General features: G+C 37.2%; 1 protein-coding gene across 3 annotated transcripts in view; it reads right to left on the reverse strand.

Annotated features, from left to right (window-relative positions):
• Positions 1–16459, reverse strand: part of LOC134527491 (serine/threonine-protein phosphatase 4 regulatory subunit 3) — a 269007-nt gene that overhangs the window by 88954 nt on the left and 163594 nt on the right. For all 3 annotated transcript variants that reach the window (XM_063360215.1, XM_063360213.1, XM_063360214.1), the window contains exon 13: positions 3130–3330. In XM_063360215.1, coding sequence (XP_063216285.1) covers positions 3130–3330 — 201 coding nt within the window. The remainder of the gene's footprint in view (positions 1–3129; positions 3331–16459) is intronic.

A 16459-nucleotide genomic window follows, 5' to 3' on the forward strand; every position in this document is an offset into this window, starting at 1 on the left:
CAGGTGACTGGAAAAAACTGGAAGCACTAGTGGTTAGGTTCCCGAATATCATTCCAGATGACAAACGGGATGAGCTACAGGAAGAATTCATCTTATACTCACTGAAGGAACCTGAGGAAATTCATCTGCGATGGATATTGACACCTACTGGCACACTGTATCCCAAGCAGAAGAAAATGGAAAACCAATGTTTCCGTTACTTTCAGGACTAGCTAAAGCGATGCTTTGTCTTCCTCACAGCAATGCTGCTGTAGAAAGAATTTTCAGTAATTTGAAAATTGTGAAAACTGCACACAGGTCACGTTTAGAAATGCCAATGTTGAATGCATTGTTGCACTGCCACAACAGGACCAAAAATTTGGGGCTGGAATTCAAACCCACTGATGAGCTGAGAAAAAAAGCTAGGAACCTGAAGAAGTGAAGCAGTTGGAGTGTTCAGGCAAGAAATGCCTGCAAATACATCATAGTCTGTGTGTATATTTTTAAAGTGATTTTTGTGAGAACCTCATAGTGGTACTTAACTCTTTACATGTAAACTTATCAGTTTTGTATCTATATTCATTATTATTATTTTTAAGTAGGCCTATGCAACTGGAATGAAGGAAAAGCTGATTTTTGAAGAAATATGCTTATAATAGGTAATTTGTTTTCTCCTGTGTCTTAGCTGTAAAAAAAATGTTGGCGCGAATGAAAAACCTGTTTACAGAAATTTTCTTCTTACAGGATTTTACAGGATTTTTTATGGTCTAATACAGGATTTTATAACCATTCTTGGTGGCATCCCTGTGTTAAAGTATAGTCTCTGGTGCTATTCTACACCATGTACAATGCTTATAACTTCAGTATTAGACACATCTGTAACATAAACCTTTGATATTTTAACATTTGTTATGTTTGTACTGTTTAGACAATAATTTGCAAAGAACCCAAAAAGTCAAAGAAGTGACCAATTGTGTTAAACTAAGGCAAAAGCACTGTGAAATTCCAATGTAAAACCATACAAGCCATGGGAAAATTTGGTGTGAAATATTCAGTAGCAAATTTGGCACAAAATTATATGGAAAATAAAGGTATACCCCCAATTATTTCAATAAAAAAAAATAATTTTGCTACAGCAACAAAATTTACAATGGTTGTAGGAATCATTCAATTAAACATAATTCAGATGTTCATTGTTTCATTTTAAGTTTCCCAAATTTTGAAAAAAAGGCGATTTAAAATTTTACATTCAGTATAAAAAATTACTTCAAATATGCTGTAAAAATTGGCTTAAAATATTTAATAAACAAAAAGATAATCCATAATTAGAATAAATACTAAACTATATTAATATACCAGATGAAAACTTCCTTGTACACAGAGCACAAAGAGAATTATTATGTTGGTCTCATACATTGAATTCTAAAAGAAAGAAAGGAGATACACAAATTTTTGAAGCAACGTAATTGTGATTTTATATACATATTTATGATGTGTTTAATGACTAAAATTTGCATTTTTATAACACCATAGAATTTTGGCTTCAACTATAAAATTATTAAAATATCAAGTGTAAACAAATGAGAAGATAGATTTTTCACATTTTTTGGACATTTTCCAAAAAACAAAGTTTTTCTCCAATTGAAAAAGACTGCATTTTTACATGCCATATCATGTATTAAATGTAAAAAGAATCATAAAACCCAACATAGATATAAAATGAAAAGTAAAATTCTCTTATAAACAAAACCAACCTTATCTTTCACAAAATAACCAAAAGTATAAAGATGCGAGATCTATAACTATTGTATTGCTGTGCACAGTAAAAACTGCAATATATTATGTTTATGTTGTTAATCATTACTACTGATTAACTTTATTGTTGGAAAAATACATTTCCAATATCAAAATACTTTAGTCATTAAAATGTTTATTGTTACAAATACCTATATGATGGACTTCTTGGTCAATCAACACATAAATAATTGAATTTTGTGCCAAGCTTTATGTTTCAACAAAAATGTAAAAATTTAAAACTTAAGAATTTTGCACTTTTACCATTTTTTGGGGGTCACTACCAGTTGGACATTTATTTAAATGAACTTCTTACGTGACTATCAAACAATTTGTTAAAAATATTGTTATTAAGTAAAAATAAATACTTATCTGATTTTCAACAACAGTAATACCACACCATTAATCAGGTAATATCCCACTAATCAAGGCATAGACCATTAATAAGGTATTATCCCACTAATCAAGGCATAGACCATTAATCAGGCAATATCCCACTAATCAAGCTGAAATCCCACTAATTGGACAATATCAAACTAATGGGGTAATACAAAAATAATTGGGCAATAACACACTAATTGGACAATACCCCACTAAACAGACGATGACCCACCAATCGGGCAATACCACACTAATCAGGCAATGCATAAAAAATCTGGCGATATACTGCCAATAGGTTCACTCAAACGCAATATACCCCACTCATTGTACACTACTTCACTACACAGGCAATATTTCACTAGACAAACGATACTTCCCAAGAAAAGCTATAGGTGATAACCCCTAATGGGTGGTAATTCACTAAATCGGTGATACCCCAGTAATAAAAAGATACCTACTATTCAGGTCTTCAAAAACTAGACAAATATTAGACTAATTGGGTGATACCCCAATATCAGGTTACACTCCAATAACCAGGCGATACCTCACTATTCTGGCCGTTGCCTACTTATTTGGAACATCCCAAAAGTTGGCCGATAACTAACTGATCAGGAAATACGTACCCCATCTTCAGGAAATCTAAACTAATTGGATAATACTCCAGTAGCCTGACAATGCCTCCTAATCAAGTGATACTCCACTTATGTGCAGAACCCCACTAATCTTGCGATAACTCTTTAAACGGGAGATACTATATAAATCGGCCACTACCCCACTAATTAGGTGATGAACCACCAATAGGTGATATCAACTAATCAGACTATACACCCACTAACTGGGCAATATCCCAGTAATCAGGTGATGCCCATTAATCAGGTGATACTCTACTATTTGAGCAATACTCCACTATTCTAGTAATACCCCACAAATCGGAACAAGTTACGCAATCATGTAATTCAATGCGTATGTACTCACAGAGAACGAGGAAGGTGTGCTTGGAGCGCGTGAGCACAAGCACTCGCCGCAGCAGGTCCTTGTTGAGCACGCAGTTTTTGATGTGGTACGTATGGTGCTCCACACAGAAGGACAACAGCTCCAAAACCAGTCCCAACAGCTGCACCGTTTGGTAGTCCTCCCTGGCCGGCCGCTCCTCCGCTGTGTTGGCCAGCAGCGGAGCTGTGTTGCAAAAAGCAATTTCACGTGCCATGTTTTGAAATGTAAATAGTGCAGTATACATTTTCCAAGAAAACTAATATAAGGGAATGTTTAACATTGGTTTGAAAGATAAATTAACTGTACGTTAAGACAACTGGGGCAAACGTAAATATCAAGAATGTGAATATGAGGTTTCACTGTTTTTGAGGATTTTAACCACTTGTAAGATAAATGTTGTCGTGGTACCAGCATCTCATTAAAAGGCACCGATGTCAGTTCCCCCTCCACCACACCCTAATTATGCACAGGACCTTGCCGGTTTCTGGAGGCCTGCAACTCGTCGCACAACCACCTGCTCACCACTCCTCCAGATCCTTGGAAAGAGGGGTCGCCAAGCGGTGGGTTGTTACAGCAATTTTCGATATCTGTTCCAACCTGATACTGATACAGTAATGTACTAGTAACAAGTAGCTGATACTTCTGTATCAGTTAAAGCAGTAACGGTCCCAGGACCGTGCGACCGGAAGGAGAATCTGATACATTATTTATCACACCCGGTAATTCTCTACCTCTGTTACTCTCATGCCCGCCTAATACAGCCAGTATCAATCAGTTCAACATTCACTGCAGTTCGTCCTGGCCGTGTATTACCATGTACATTGTTGCGGGCTGTCATGCTTTGTAGTTAGTATCTTTATAGTGAAATAAGGAATGGATAAGTGCAGGAAAAAGACTTCATTTGTGTGGAATTTTTTCACGGAAAATAATGAGTTTGCTAATTGTAATTTGTGTAAACAAAAACTGAGTTATAAATCATCATAGACTAATCTGAAGAAACATTTGAAATGTAAACATCCAACTGTACAGTTACCTGATCAGAATCAAGATAGTTTAACATCACTATCACTGTCCAGAAGTATGAGCGATGATCGACACTCGTACCACTACCCACATCTCAATAGAGTAGTCATAGAGAAGTTTGCTACAGTTGCTACCTCTGTTCCTTATGAACGATTGTTCTCAAAAACTGGAATTATTGTGTCTGATCGACGTTCCCGAACATCAAGCGAGAAAGTCAAAAAACTTGTTTTTCTAAATGCCAATAAGAAATATTGTAAATAATGACTGAGCTTGACTTATTGTGTCTGACCGATGTTACCGAACATCAAACGTGTAAGTTAAGAAAATAATGCAATACTTATTTGTTAAATAGTGACTGAACTTGCAAAGTGTTTGTTTTTTTATCGATATTGGCACTGCTATCTGCCTGATGTACCTAACTCAAATGTCTATTGATATATTTGATATAGTATGCTCACCAATATACCTTTTTTTTTTTTTTTTTAATTTTTGATAAAATCGTAATCTTTTAATGTATGAAAACACTAGTCACTAATTGTTTTGGAAAAAAGAATGTCCATATGTTGATTACATCTGTTATTAGTGTCAACTGAGAATTTATTTGCATTATCATAGCTGTTAGGTGCACAAATATAAATATTATATCTTGTATAAATGTACTTTTTAATATTAAAATTTCATTAGTTTTATTATTGAACTAGACTGTGCATGCACTGCGCACTGAGCGTACTTCGATGAGGGACAATAAACAAAACGACTCGTAACAATTTCGCTCTGTGCCTATCCTTTAACCCCTTCCCCTGCGCTTCCTCCCCTACATTCTTTCCCTTCTTTATCCTTTATTCGTCGTGCCGCTCCCTCCCCTTTCACAAGCTCCACCCAAGTGACCGTCATCTACGATCAGGTTCTGCGCACGCGCACATTGGCCGTGGTGTTGTTCCAGGTGAATTCTAAACTGATACTAAAATACTTGATACTTGAATAGTGTACGCGTTTTCAGTACCTGATACAGGCGTGTATCAGTTATAAAGTAGCAGGTTGATACTTTGCGACCCACCTCTACGCCAAGCTGAGGTGTACCTACCTCCACCTGTCCTTCATCCCAATCTTCGTGTTCACCCTACGCATCCCCCCTCTGGATAGGATGGTATAAACAGCTGCAATCAGGCAGCCACCAGCTGTTGTCTTAGGGCCGCGAGCCCTACTGAGCCTCCCACGCTCTCGTTGCCTGCAACCGACCTGTCCAGCATCGAGCAGTCCAGCCAAGCATTTTACCAGAGCTGGCACATCCCAACCAACATGACCTGCATGTGTCACTGCCTTGTGCTGCCTTCACCAGAGCATACTACAGTGAGACTGCAGCACCACCAGGTCCGGCGGCATAGCCTAGCGCCGCACCTCCCACTCCATCTGTGGCCAGCCCTGCCTCGTGCTGCCTCCACCACAGCTACACCAGCAGCAGCCTGTGCAGTTCTATCCGAGACTGTCAATGCAGCCCGAGGTTGAGCCCAGCAGCTCGAGACCCCCAGCGCCCTGTACTGAGTGCCATACAAGGGAGTGCCTATGGAATCTGCAGCCCACCCCCATAGATTCCAAACCCGAACCCAACAGCCAGGCAGGCACAACGAGACAACATGGCACCCTCCGCCAAAGCACCCCTACCTGTGGCCTCAATGATGATTTAATATTTACGAATTGAATTTACAAAGTGAATTTTTCCATGTCCTTACGCCTTGCAACACCTCAACCAGCAGCCACCTCCAAATGCCTGCAGTCATCCAGACGCCCTGCGCCGCCTCCATTTGTCCAGACACTGCCTCCAGATGCCAACGCCTCCCCGGTTCAGACTAAGGCAGTTTGGGCACTATATGGTGGACTTTCAAAGCCAGCCAGGGGGCAGGTGTGGTTTAACAGATTGCAATAAACCACCCTGTCAATAACTTCATGCCAACCTCTGTTCACTACGAAATCTCTCTAATCTCTCTTGCAATCTCTATTTATGTCCCTCTATATCCTTTACATCTCTCTCTTTATTTCTTCCTCTATCACTATTTCTCTTTCTCTCTGGTGATGATTATGTTGGACAATTCAAGATCACCATGTCTTGCTTGTGAAAAGTCATGCACCCACGATGTGTATATGTGTGTGTTCGTTTGCTTTGCTACCAAGTCTGTTGACTTGTAACTAACTTCTGATCTCACGACAGAGGCATTTATGGCGGTCTTCCACTGGTTTTTATCACATTGGGATTGGTGCATTGACATGAATAGCAACTGTGGGAAAATCTCTGTTGGGACAAATGACTACCTTACTGAGTATGGACACCAGTGACACCTTAGCTCAGGCAATGGTTAATCATCAAGTGACATGGTAGGTAACTTCCCACTTTGGAGGTCTTTGGGAGGCAAAGGTCAAATCTGCTAAATACCTCTTGATCAACATTATGGGTCCCCAAATATCCACCTATGAGGAACTCAGTGCCCTTTGCCAGTTGAGACTACCCTGAATTCCAGACCACTATGTTCACATTCCTTGGACCCTAATAATTAATCTGTCCTAACAGTCTAATAATTATAGTAGTGATGTGCGAGTCTCGGCATCATCGAGAACGAGTCGAGACAGAAATTTTCTCGATCTCGTCTCGAGATAATTTTTTTGGCTCGGAATTTTCGAGAATTTTGTAAACAAGAAATAGGTTAGGTAATATAATATATTGAGGCAGCATTTTGCGTTGCGTGTTGAAATAATTAACATATCTTCAACGTAACGTAGATCGAATAAAATAAAATATACTTGTTACGATAGTATACACGATAAATTATTAAAAAGTTAAAAACGAACAACTTCCATTCACAAGTCACTACATGAAACTGTAAACGTAAACAATGAATTGTGCTGTGGTTATCACATTAAATTACAGAAGAAAATGATTATTTTCCGTTAATAAAACCAACATTAAAGTTCAAAATAAATCATTTTCGGTATCAATATCAATATCAAGTATCAACGTAAAACGGTACGGTAAAAAATAAAAATATAAACATGACTGCAGAATTCTTCCGCGATTGCATTTTGTTTTATGGCCTTAGGTTATACACACGGCCAGCAGTATATAACAAGCAACATGATGTTTAAATTGCGGTCTGTATCGATAGTGACATATCGATAGTGGTGAATGTTCAGACTTTCATGATCAAGTACCGTCCATGGTTCAAGGAAACTGTATAGACTATGGAGTCAATAACGTATGTTTACATACGACAGTAGGCAAATAAACTGTTAAGTGAGTGTAAAGGTAAAGTTGTAATTGCAAACCGAAAACAAGTAAAGTTGAGTGCGATGGAGGAAAGTGTTAGTGGTGTGGATAAAAAAGAACGGAAAATGGCCACAATATGGAACTTTTATTTAAAAAAGAAAGAAGGTGGCGAATGTAAATTGTGTAAAAACATTATTAAAACGCCTTCATGCTCGAGAAGTGGACTTTTGCGGCACTTGAAACAACATCCAGCCGCTGAAAAAGAATTCAACCAAATAACTGCTGAAGAAAAGAAGACTTCTAGTCGACAACTTTCAATGTTTGAGTGTGTTGCAAAAAAACAGAAGCTTTGCATCAGCGATGTGACGAAAAATCAAATAGACAAAAAAATTGCTATCATGATGGCTTGTAATTTTCAACCTTACAGCATGGTGGATGACCATGGCTTCAGAGGTCTAATCAACGAATTAGAACCTAGCTACGAGATTCCTTCACGAACAACATTTTCAAGGACGGTTATACCACAGTTGTATCAAGAGGAAAGAACCAAACTGGCTGATGAAATTAGTACAGATGCCATCAATGGTCTGGAGTCGCTTTCTTTCACTACCGATACATGGTCATCTAGGAGACATGAAAGCTACATTTCGCTTACAGGCCATTACCTAACAGAAGAGTTCAAATTAAAATGCCATATTCTTGGCAATTACCACTTTCCAGGCTCACATACTGCAGATGCAGTACATGCAAAGCTTGTAGGGGCAATGGAAGAATGGAATTTGCCAACTGATCAAGTCCCAGTTTATGTCATAACAGACAATGCAAAAAACCTTAAATGTGCCATAAGGAAAACCTTATTTCATCATGTTCAGTGTTTTGCACATACACTACAGTTGGCACTGCACAATGCAAAAAATGAACATGATATTACAGCACTTTTGGCAAAAGGACGAGCTATTGTTGGCCATTATCGACACAGTAATGTTGCTCGTGAGAGGCTGCATGCACTTCAAGTGAAGCTAAACAAACCTGTTCACGAGCTACTGCCAATGGTGCCAACTAGATGGAATAGTGAATACACCATGCTGTCACGTCTTGTTGAGCAGCAGGTGTCCATTTCTGCTGATTTAGGAGAGAGCATGGCAGTGGAGAACTTCACCTCTAGTGAGTGGAAACTAGCTGCTAGCATTGCACATATTTTGCAACCAATAGATGAGGCCATAACCGAGTTATGTTACTCAAAGTTCCCAACACTGTCATCAAAAATCCCATTGATATATGGAATTGAAGCAATGCTTACAAACTATGTCCAAACAGACCAATGCAAATCTGGTACTGCATTTGCTAAATCACTGCAAAGAGGTTTAAAATCAAGATTTCCTTCATATTCTTGTGTGAAAGATCATCTTTCAATGGCGCTTGACCCTAGATTCAAGACTGTGATATTGCAAGACCATGAACAGTTGTTGTGCACGAAATACATCACTTCACATCAGAAACCTGAAAATGATTATCGTCCTGAACCAGAACTGGAGCAGGTGAGTGAAGCTAAAGAGACTTGCTCACTGTGGTCAAGTTTTTAAGTGTTGAAGAAGACATCACAATCATCATTTAGGACTAAATCATCAAGTCTGGAGGAAGAACTAAAAATATATTTACGCGAAGATTTAATTCCAAGGAACGGTGATCCACTTACCTGGTGGAAAAACAACAAGATACGCTTTCCAGCTCTGGCTAAAGTAGCAAGAAGGTATCTGGCAATACCAGCTACACAAGTTGAAAGCGAACGACTATTTAGTACTGCTGGAAACACTGTGAGCATTAGGCGTGAAAATTTGTTGGCTGAAAATGTTGAACAGCTGGTGTTTTTAAAAAGCCGCTTTAGACCTTAAATTAGGCTAGCCACTAGAGTGTTCTTTCTTTGTAAACTAATGTTTCATTCATCGTCTTTTGTGGATACTTGATAAAATTATTGAATAATTATGTATGTTTGTCAGATTATTGAGTTTTACTTTTTTGGATCATATTATCCTGTTAACTAAAGTACAGATTTCTCGATCTCGACTCGATTCTCGAGAATTTTTAAATTGCTTTCTCAATCTCGTCTCGAATTCAAAAAAGTCTTTCTCGCACATGCCTAAATTATAGTAACTCTCTCAATGGCAGTTCATGTCACAAGCCTGTTAGTCCTTTTGAAATCTGGCACAAAGACTATTTCCAGCAACTTCAACAGTTACACAAACGGACTCCTATGCAGGATAAGCTTGCAGTCGATTCTTTGGTTTCAGTAAAGGATAGTGTCTTACCTTCACTTTGCTGGAAGCTCAGCCATGTAAGGAAAGCTTATCCCACCCAAGACATTGATGTGAGAGTGGTACAGATGAAGACACAACATGGCATGATTGTACATCTAGTTGTTGAACTGTGTTCTGTACATCTGCATGTCAGGTGCAAGGAAGGCTGATAGTAAATATGTAATTATGTGTGAGCTCTAAATTATATAAATAGAAATTTGGCACCACAACATGCATTCTTAGAATCATTATTCTCCTAACATGAGGTTAGTTTCATGCCGAAACACTCTTTCTAGCAATTTCGCGACCTTTCATCTGTAGCATGTAATAATATTTATCATATCCTTTATTCCTTAGCTGCTATATATATAAGCAAGCCACCATCAATACAGTAAAAGCCTGTTGTTACGACTCCATTTATTACGACCCCTTTTCGAGGAACCGCAAAAGTTTTGTGTTAAAAAGTCAAAAGTTTGAAGGAAATCTGCCAAAAATTTGTTTTGAAGTATGTTGAACTATGTTTATCTTGGCGAGTGCTGTACTACACGTAGCGCAGTAGACATCCCTTCCCCCTTACTGATCCTCACCATCCTCCTAGCATGGGCGTCGCAACCGGGGGGCCGGGGGGGGGGGACACGCCCCCCCAATAATAAAATTCTTCCATTTTGTCCCCTTCAATAATATATTTAGTTTCGTAGTTATATTATTAATATGATTTCTGTGATATATCCCATATGTTGCGCATGGTGCATTTAGTCCAATCGTGGTAATGTGAGCACTGTATTTTTACAAATTTGTTCTCTGAAAATATTTTTTATAAAAAATAAATTATATATTGCAACCAACTATAATTAGAATATTTAGGAAAGAAAAATGCCTAAAAACCACCCTTTTGCACCTTCAAACCCCAAATTTTCCCGGGGGAGGACTCTCCCCCCCCCCCCCAACCACTTTTTCCCCAGGGGATGGATATTCCTCAAGAACTAAATCAATTTCAGTCCCCCCCAAAAAAAGATATCCTTGCGACGCCCATGCTTCTAGCACAGAGAATGATTCTGTAGTGCCAGTAAGTCTTTCTAACGGCTGCCCGGCTGCCAACTATTGTGATATAGCTTGCTCTTGGCCCTTTCTGCTTCTGTGTTATTACTAGAGACCTGATAAATTTCAGTCTGTGATAAAACTCGAAAAATAAGGTGATTAGTGGTGCTTTAAAATTAAAATACTATTCTCAATTTTTTTTATATCTTTTACACAAATTCCTAAACAAACAGGCTCTTATTTTACGAATGTTAAGTTTCACGACTTTCTCGTTAACGGTTATCTTGAAAACAGTGCATCATAAAGAAAAAATGCATAAAATAAAACTTGCAAATTCAATTATGAACGAATAAGGTCTCTACTAAAATTTTTGTATCTTTAACTGTATTCATTCCATTGGCAAATCTACATTTGCCCTGCAGCTGTTTTGTATTTCTACTGCTCTAACTACAAGCCCTTCCAACAGTTTTCAACTACTGGAAGAGCTTGGTTGAAAAACTACATGCACTGCCTCTACATTGCATTACTTTTGCCACTTTGGATTTCCTCTTGAACTGAAGGTGTGACAAATGAGAAAGGATAACACTTTGTAATGTGTAAAAGCAGCAGTGGAAGGGAAGAACCAAGAAGATAGAGGGGAAGAGCACACTAATGGAGTTTTTCACAATGGGAGGCATTTCCTTTTCTTTATTGTTACTGTCAGTGAAGGCTACCTCACTCTTTCCTAGCCAGGTGACCACCAAATGCCACCTTCTTGGCCTCTCTAGCTGTTGTATATAATTACAGCCCAAGACGAACAAATTATTAATATTTTAATAAAAATAACTTTAATTTTTTTTATGAAATCACTGTTCAATTTATTTAAAGGTCATCAAAAGATACAGTTGCATTACACATTTGACTGTGTTTATGTTTGTTTTGGAGATAGTACTTAAAAAATTGTAAATTTCTTGCTGGAGACAGAATTGGGAATTTTTTGACGTACGTAAAGGGTCATGAAGGGGGGGGGGAGGGGGGGTTAGAAAGTTCAATATCTTTATTACTGTCCGCCCTCTATTACGACCCTATCCTGGGAACGGTAAGGAGTCGTAACAACAGAGTTTTACTGTATCTAGAAATTTTCTGTATTTAGGGCCATGAAAAGCTTTACTTCATTGTTATTCCTAATTTCACATTTTTCTTCATATTTGCAAATCTTGCACTAACTTAGAAGTTACAGTAAACTCATAGCCTGCAGCCAAGTTCCATACCATTCAGTAAACATATCTTCAACTTAATCCTGCTTTCACTTTGTGTGACTTTATAGCGTAAAAACAATACAAACTGACAGTAAACATTCCAAAATAGCAGAAGGCTAACAATGACAAAGAAGGCAAGATGCATGCGCAGCAAACAGCCATGTAATGCCTGCTCAAAATTCTCACTGAATGCAAAAAACTATAATGTATTGACAACACAAAAAACGTACGGTGCTTGTTGGGGTGTGTAAAAACTGTGCAACATTTGAGACAATTTATATTTATCTTTATTTAGAAATTGAGTATTTTATTCTCACTGTATTCTGGAAAACTCAGTAGTTGTGAAGGCTTTTGAAGTCAAAGACAATTTTGTGGTTTACTGAATTAACTAATATGAAAATATTGATACTAACTTCAAACAATATTTTTAACCCTACAATATCCTAGATGGCAATTCTAAAAGGAGCAAAATATTTTTTTTTTTCATTTTTTTTTTTCTTTTTCTTGCTGACATTGAAACAACCCAGGTTACAGCCTTACTCAAAACAATCCAGTAATAATAATGTGTCATATGTTGTTGTCTTATTTTAAGTTAGGTTATCAAGTGATGTAAAGTTTATCCTTTAAGAAGTAATTTTGAACTGACCATGTTATGTATTGTGAATGTAATTCACCTGGTTTAATGTTTTTACTTTTTTAATGCATTCGTTTTTTTTTTAAGTTTTTTTTTTGCTGGCTTCTTTGTGTGGGAAAGCGTGCTGACGTAATTCTCCTTCGTTATTTCCACGACCGAGGCTTTGTTTCACATGATAAGCGTTTGGGTCACGGGAGTGTGAGAGAGAGACAAAATTGCTGGGTCGTGGGAACAGAAGTAAGAATTTTGTGGAAGTTTCTGTTGCCATGCGCTGTGATTGGCTGAGAATTACGTCAGCAATCCCAGGACACTGCACACACAAAGGGAAGGCAGGCTGTATAGTTAGTCATTGTTGGAGCATCGTGGCGAGTAGTTATCGTTCGAGCACCATGCCGAGTAGGCCGTGGTCGGGCGATGGCTCCGTGTTTTCTCTTTTCTATATGTACATTTACATTTATTTTTTTGTGTTTGTTCGGTTGACTGTGATATTTTTATTTGAAGTAAATAAAAAACAAAAGATAATCCATCAAACACTGCCTACAAATTACTGCGTAACCTGCTACCAACTTATATGTTCACTCATCACCTAATTTTGAGCTAGCCGGAGGTGGTGAGTGGTAACATTTAGCTGCCCAACGTGTGGCTGGCACAGAATTCTACACGCCCTGAATTCGCAACAGTTTAAAATATTTTTTTGTTTTTCAAAAAAATACGTCAAGAACTTCAAGCTATGAACACATCCATCAATCATAGGCTGTGCTGTTTAACGCCTGACTGTTTGAACTAGTGCATTTCCTACGCGTTGTGAAAACCACGAGAGACCGAAGCTGCGAGACCCAGGGGTGTCCAGTACACAGAACTTCGAGATCATCACATCGCGGAACTAAGCAGAAATTTGAGATCGCCACATCGCGTAACTACGCAGAACTTCGAGATCATCACATCACGGAACGACGTAGATCTTCGAGATCGTCACATCGCAGTACAGTCAAACCTCTATCTATAGTTTTTCAGGGGACCAACAAAAAAATTCAGTAGATGCGGACATTCAATAGATGTGGACTTCACTCTAAGAATTTTTAAAAAATATTTCAACCTCAAAATTAGTGTCAGAAATATATCAGTTACTTGTCATTAAAGTTAAATCAGTTGAAAAATAAATAAAAATGGAAGTATTTTACTTAATTCAATTTACACTTGCAAAAAAAAAAACATACGCACAATAAATCTACATGGAATTAAAGTCTTTTTCAATATCCTGAAGTCTGAAATATGTTTACTCATGTCATCAAATGTAGAGCTGTACTGAAGAAGCCGATTTTGCCAATATTTAGTTGAATCGGCATTTCTGCCGACTTCCGATACGCTTGTTAATTTTCGGCCGATATTACTGAAAAACGAGAGAGACTGCCATAACCTAAAAATCCACGATTACCCTTTTCGCTTTTCGTAGTAGTACTGGATTTTTTCAGATCGCATTATTTCTTCGCAACATGTGCCAAACGTACATATAAAAATTTAACATCCTATTTTTCAATAATGTTCTTTATTTTTAATATGTCATAAATAAATACATTACCGTCACAGTAAATATACATCACGGTTGTTACGGTAACTGTAGTGCAAATGTGGTAGCTATCGTGCTTCTGTAGTAATTATGGTATCGACAAAGAATCTTTAGTTCTTTTTATGGTAATTATCTTAGGATAACAATTGGGTTTGTACTGTAGTTATGGTACATCATCCATATTTCTTCGTAAGTTGTTTTTCATTTGTCTTTTCTTCATATTTACGTGCTCCACTACTTGGCTGCAGATTTAAGTTGATTTTTACTACTGTATACTATCGTTACTGTTTTTATGACGGTTTCTTTCTAAGAAATGGTTATTTCTGCAAAATCTTTATGGTTAAACGATCATCTATTATAATTTATTGTGAATTTTGTACGATCAATGCGGACAAAACGATAATTCGAACATCGGTACAAGCGGACTTTTTTAACCTTAGTTGTATGGCAATTTTGCCGGGACCGTAGAAAGTATACGATAAACACGGACAATCGATACATGCGAGTTCGATAGATAGAGGTTTGACTGTACTTCAAGATCTTCACATCGCAGGACTACGTGGGGCAGTGCACCAAACACAGCAAGTACCTAAATTAAGGTCGTAATTTAGAAACTTATTTTTTTTGTAACAATCGTGTTATTTTGTTTTAGTGAAGTGTAAATCCAAGGAAATTATAACACAGAATTAATTAACCAGGATTATTCAGGTTCCCAGGAAATGTCTGGTAACATATAACATCCTGCAGGGCCTATCGAAAGTGAGGTTATGGGGGGGGGGGGGGGTTTAAACAGATGTTGCAAATGTTACTTGCAATACAACAAAAGTCACAAGGTCAGGCAGAATTGAAAAGAGATTTAGGGAATCAAATTGCACAAGTGCAACACAAAATGGAGTGCATGTCACAGGAAATGCGATTAGAATTTGTAAAAGTGAGAAATGAAATTAAAAATATGCAGGCTAAGGTAAACAATCAAACTTCCGCATGGGCATCAAGGGTTGAGAGCTGTGAATCACAAGTTGAAAGGGCGCAAGAAAATTTAGAAACTTGTGAAAGGGAAGTAATATTGTTAAAAGAAAATATTGAATTTGTTAGGCATGATGTAAATGAAAATAAGGGCAAAATGTCAGTTTTGGATGAAAATTTTGGGAAAATGCAAGTAGTTTCAGATGTCTTGTCTAGAGGGGTTGTAGATATACAGGCATCCCACACAAAAAAATTCCAAGTCAAGAGTTTGTGTAAACAAATGACAGAGGTTGAGACTGGGACGAAGGATTTCTCGGAAAAACATAAGGATGAGGTTGCCAAGGACCTTCAGTTGCAAAAGGTAATTAAGGAATTGAGTTCTGCAGATTGCAGAGAAGTAATAAAAAGGAATTTTGTGATAAAAGGACATCTTTTTCAAAACCTAAACAGTAATGTGCCTAAATGTGTGTTGTATGTACCTAATACTAGTTATGAATTGAAATTTGTACACTGATGCATGTGGAATCTGGACACTATGGAGTGAAAAAAAACTATACAACATTTTCAGTGGTTTTTTGGGTTGAAAAATGAATACCGAACTGTCGCTAAAATTGTAAACAGATGTTAGTTATGTGCACAGACAGAAGTACTGAATAGTAAATGTAAAAGGGTGATAAAACATCTGTTAGCTACAGAGCCCCTGGTAACAGTTGTGTAGACTTGTTTGGTCCACTGCCTAGATGGAGCGGTGGAGTCAAATAAATTTTCAAAGTGTTCAATGGTTTTTAATGTTTTGAATTTTTTGGCATTTTATAATGTTTTTCTTTTTTTTTGATACTTTGAATAATGTACATTTTGATAATGTTTTGTGTTTTATAGGGTTTTTGTATTTTTTGAAGATTTTGTTATAGTATAATATATTTATGTATAACACAAGATTTATGACAGTAAATTTTTAAGATGAATAATATTGTTTCTCACAAGGATTTGAAGAGAAGGAAGGCTGTACACATAATTTTAAGATAAATAACTATATTGACAGGGTTTTGTTAATGTGAATGTTTTTCTGTTGTTTTGAAACAATAAAAATGATAATATATGTATAAATTCTTTTTAGTAGCCTAATACAAAGTTTTATTTGAAGAAGTGCTTTACATTGGGATAATTTCAATGCACTTGGGTAATGTTTTGTTTGTTTAATGCTGTCATGGGAAAGTGTTAACTGGAATTGATAGTGAGTTATGTTTTTGGGAAAATGATAGAATTTTGAAAAGGTTTAATGTTTTAAATTAAAGT

This window comes from Bacillus rossius, chromosome 1 (assembly GCF_032445375.1).
Source record: "Bacillus rossius redtenbacheri isolate Brsri chromosome 1, Brsri_v3, whole genome shotgun sequence".
Classification (NCBI taxonomy): domain Eukaryota; kingdom Metazoa; phylum Arthropoda; class Insecta; order Phasmatodea; family Bacillidae; genus Bacillus; species Bacillus rossius.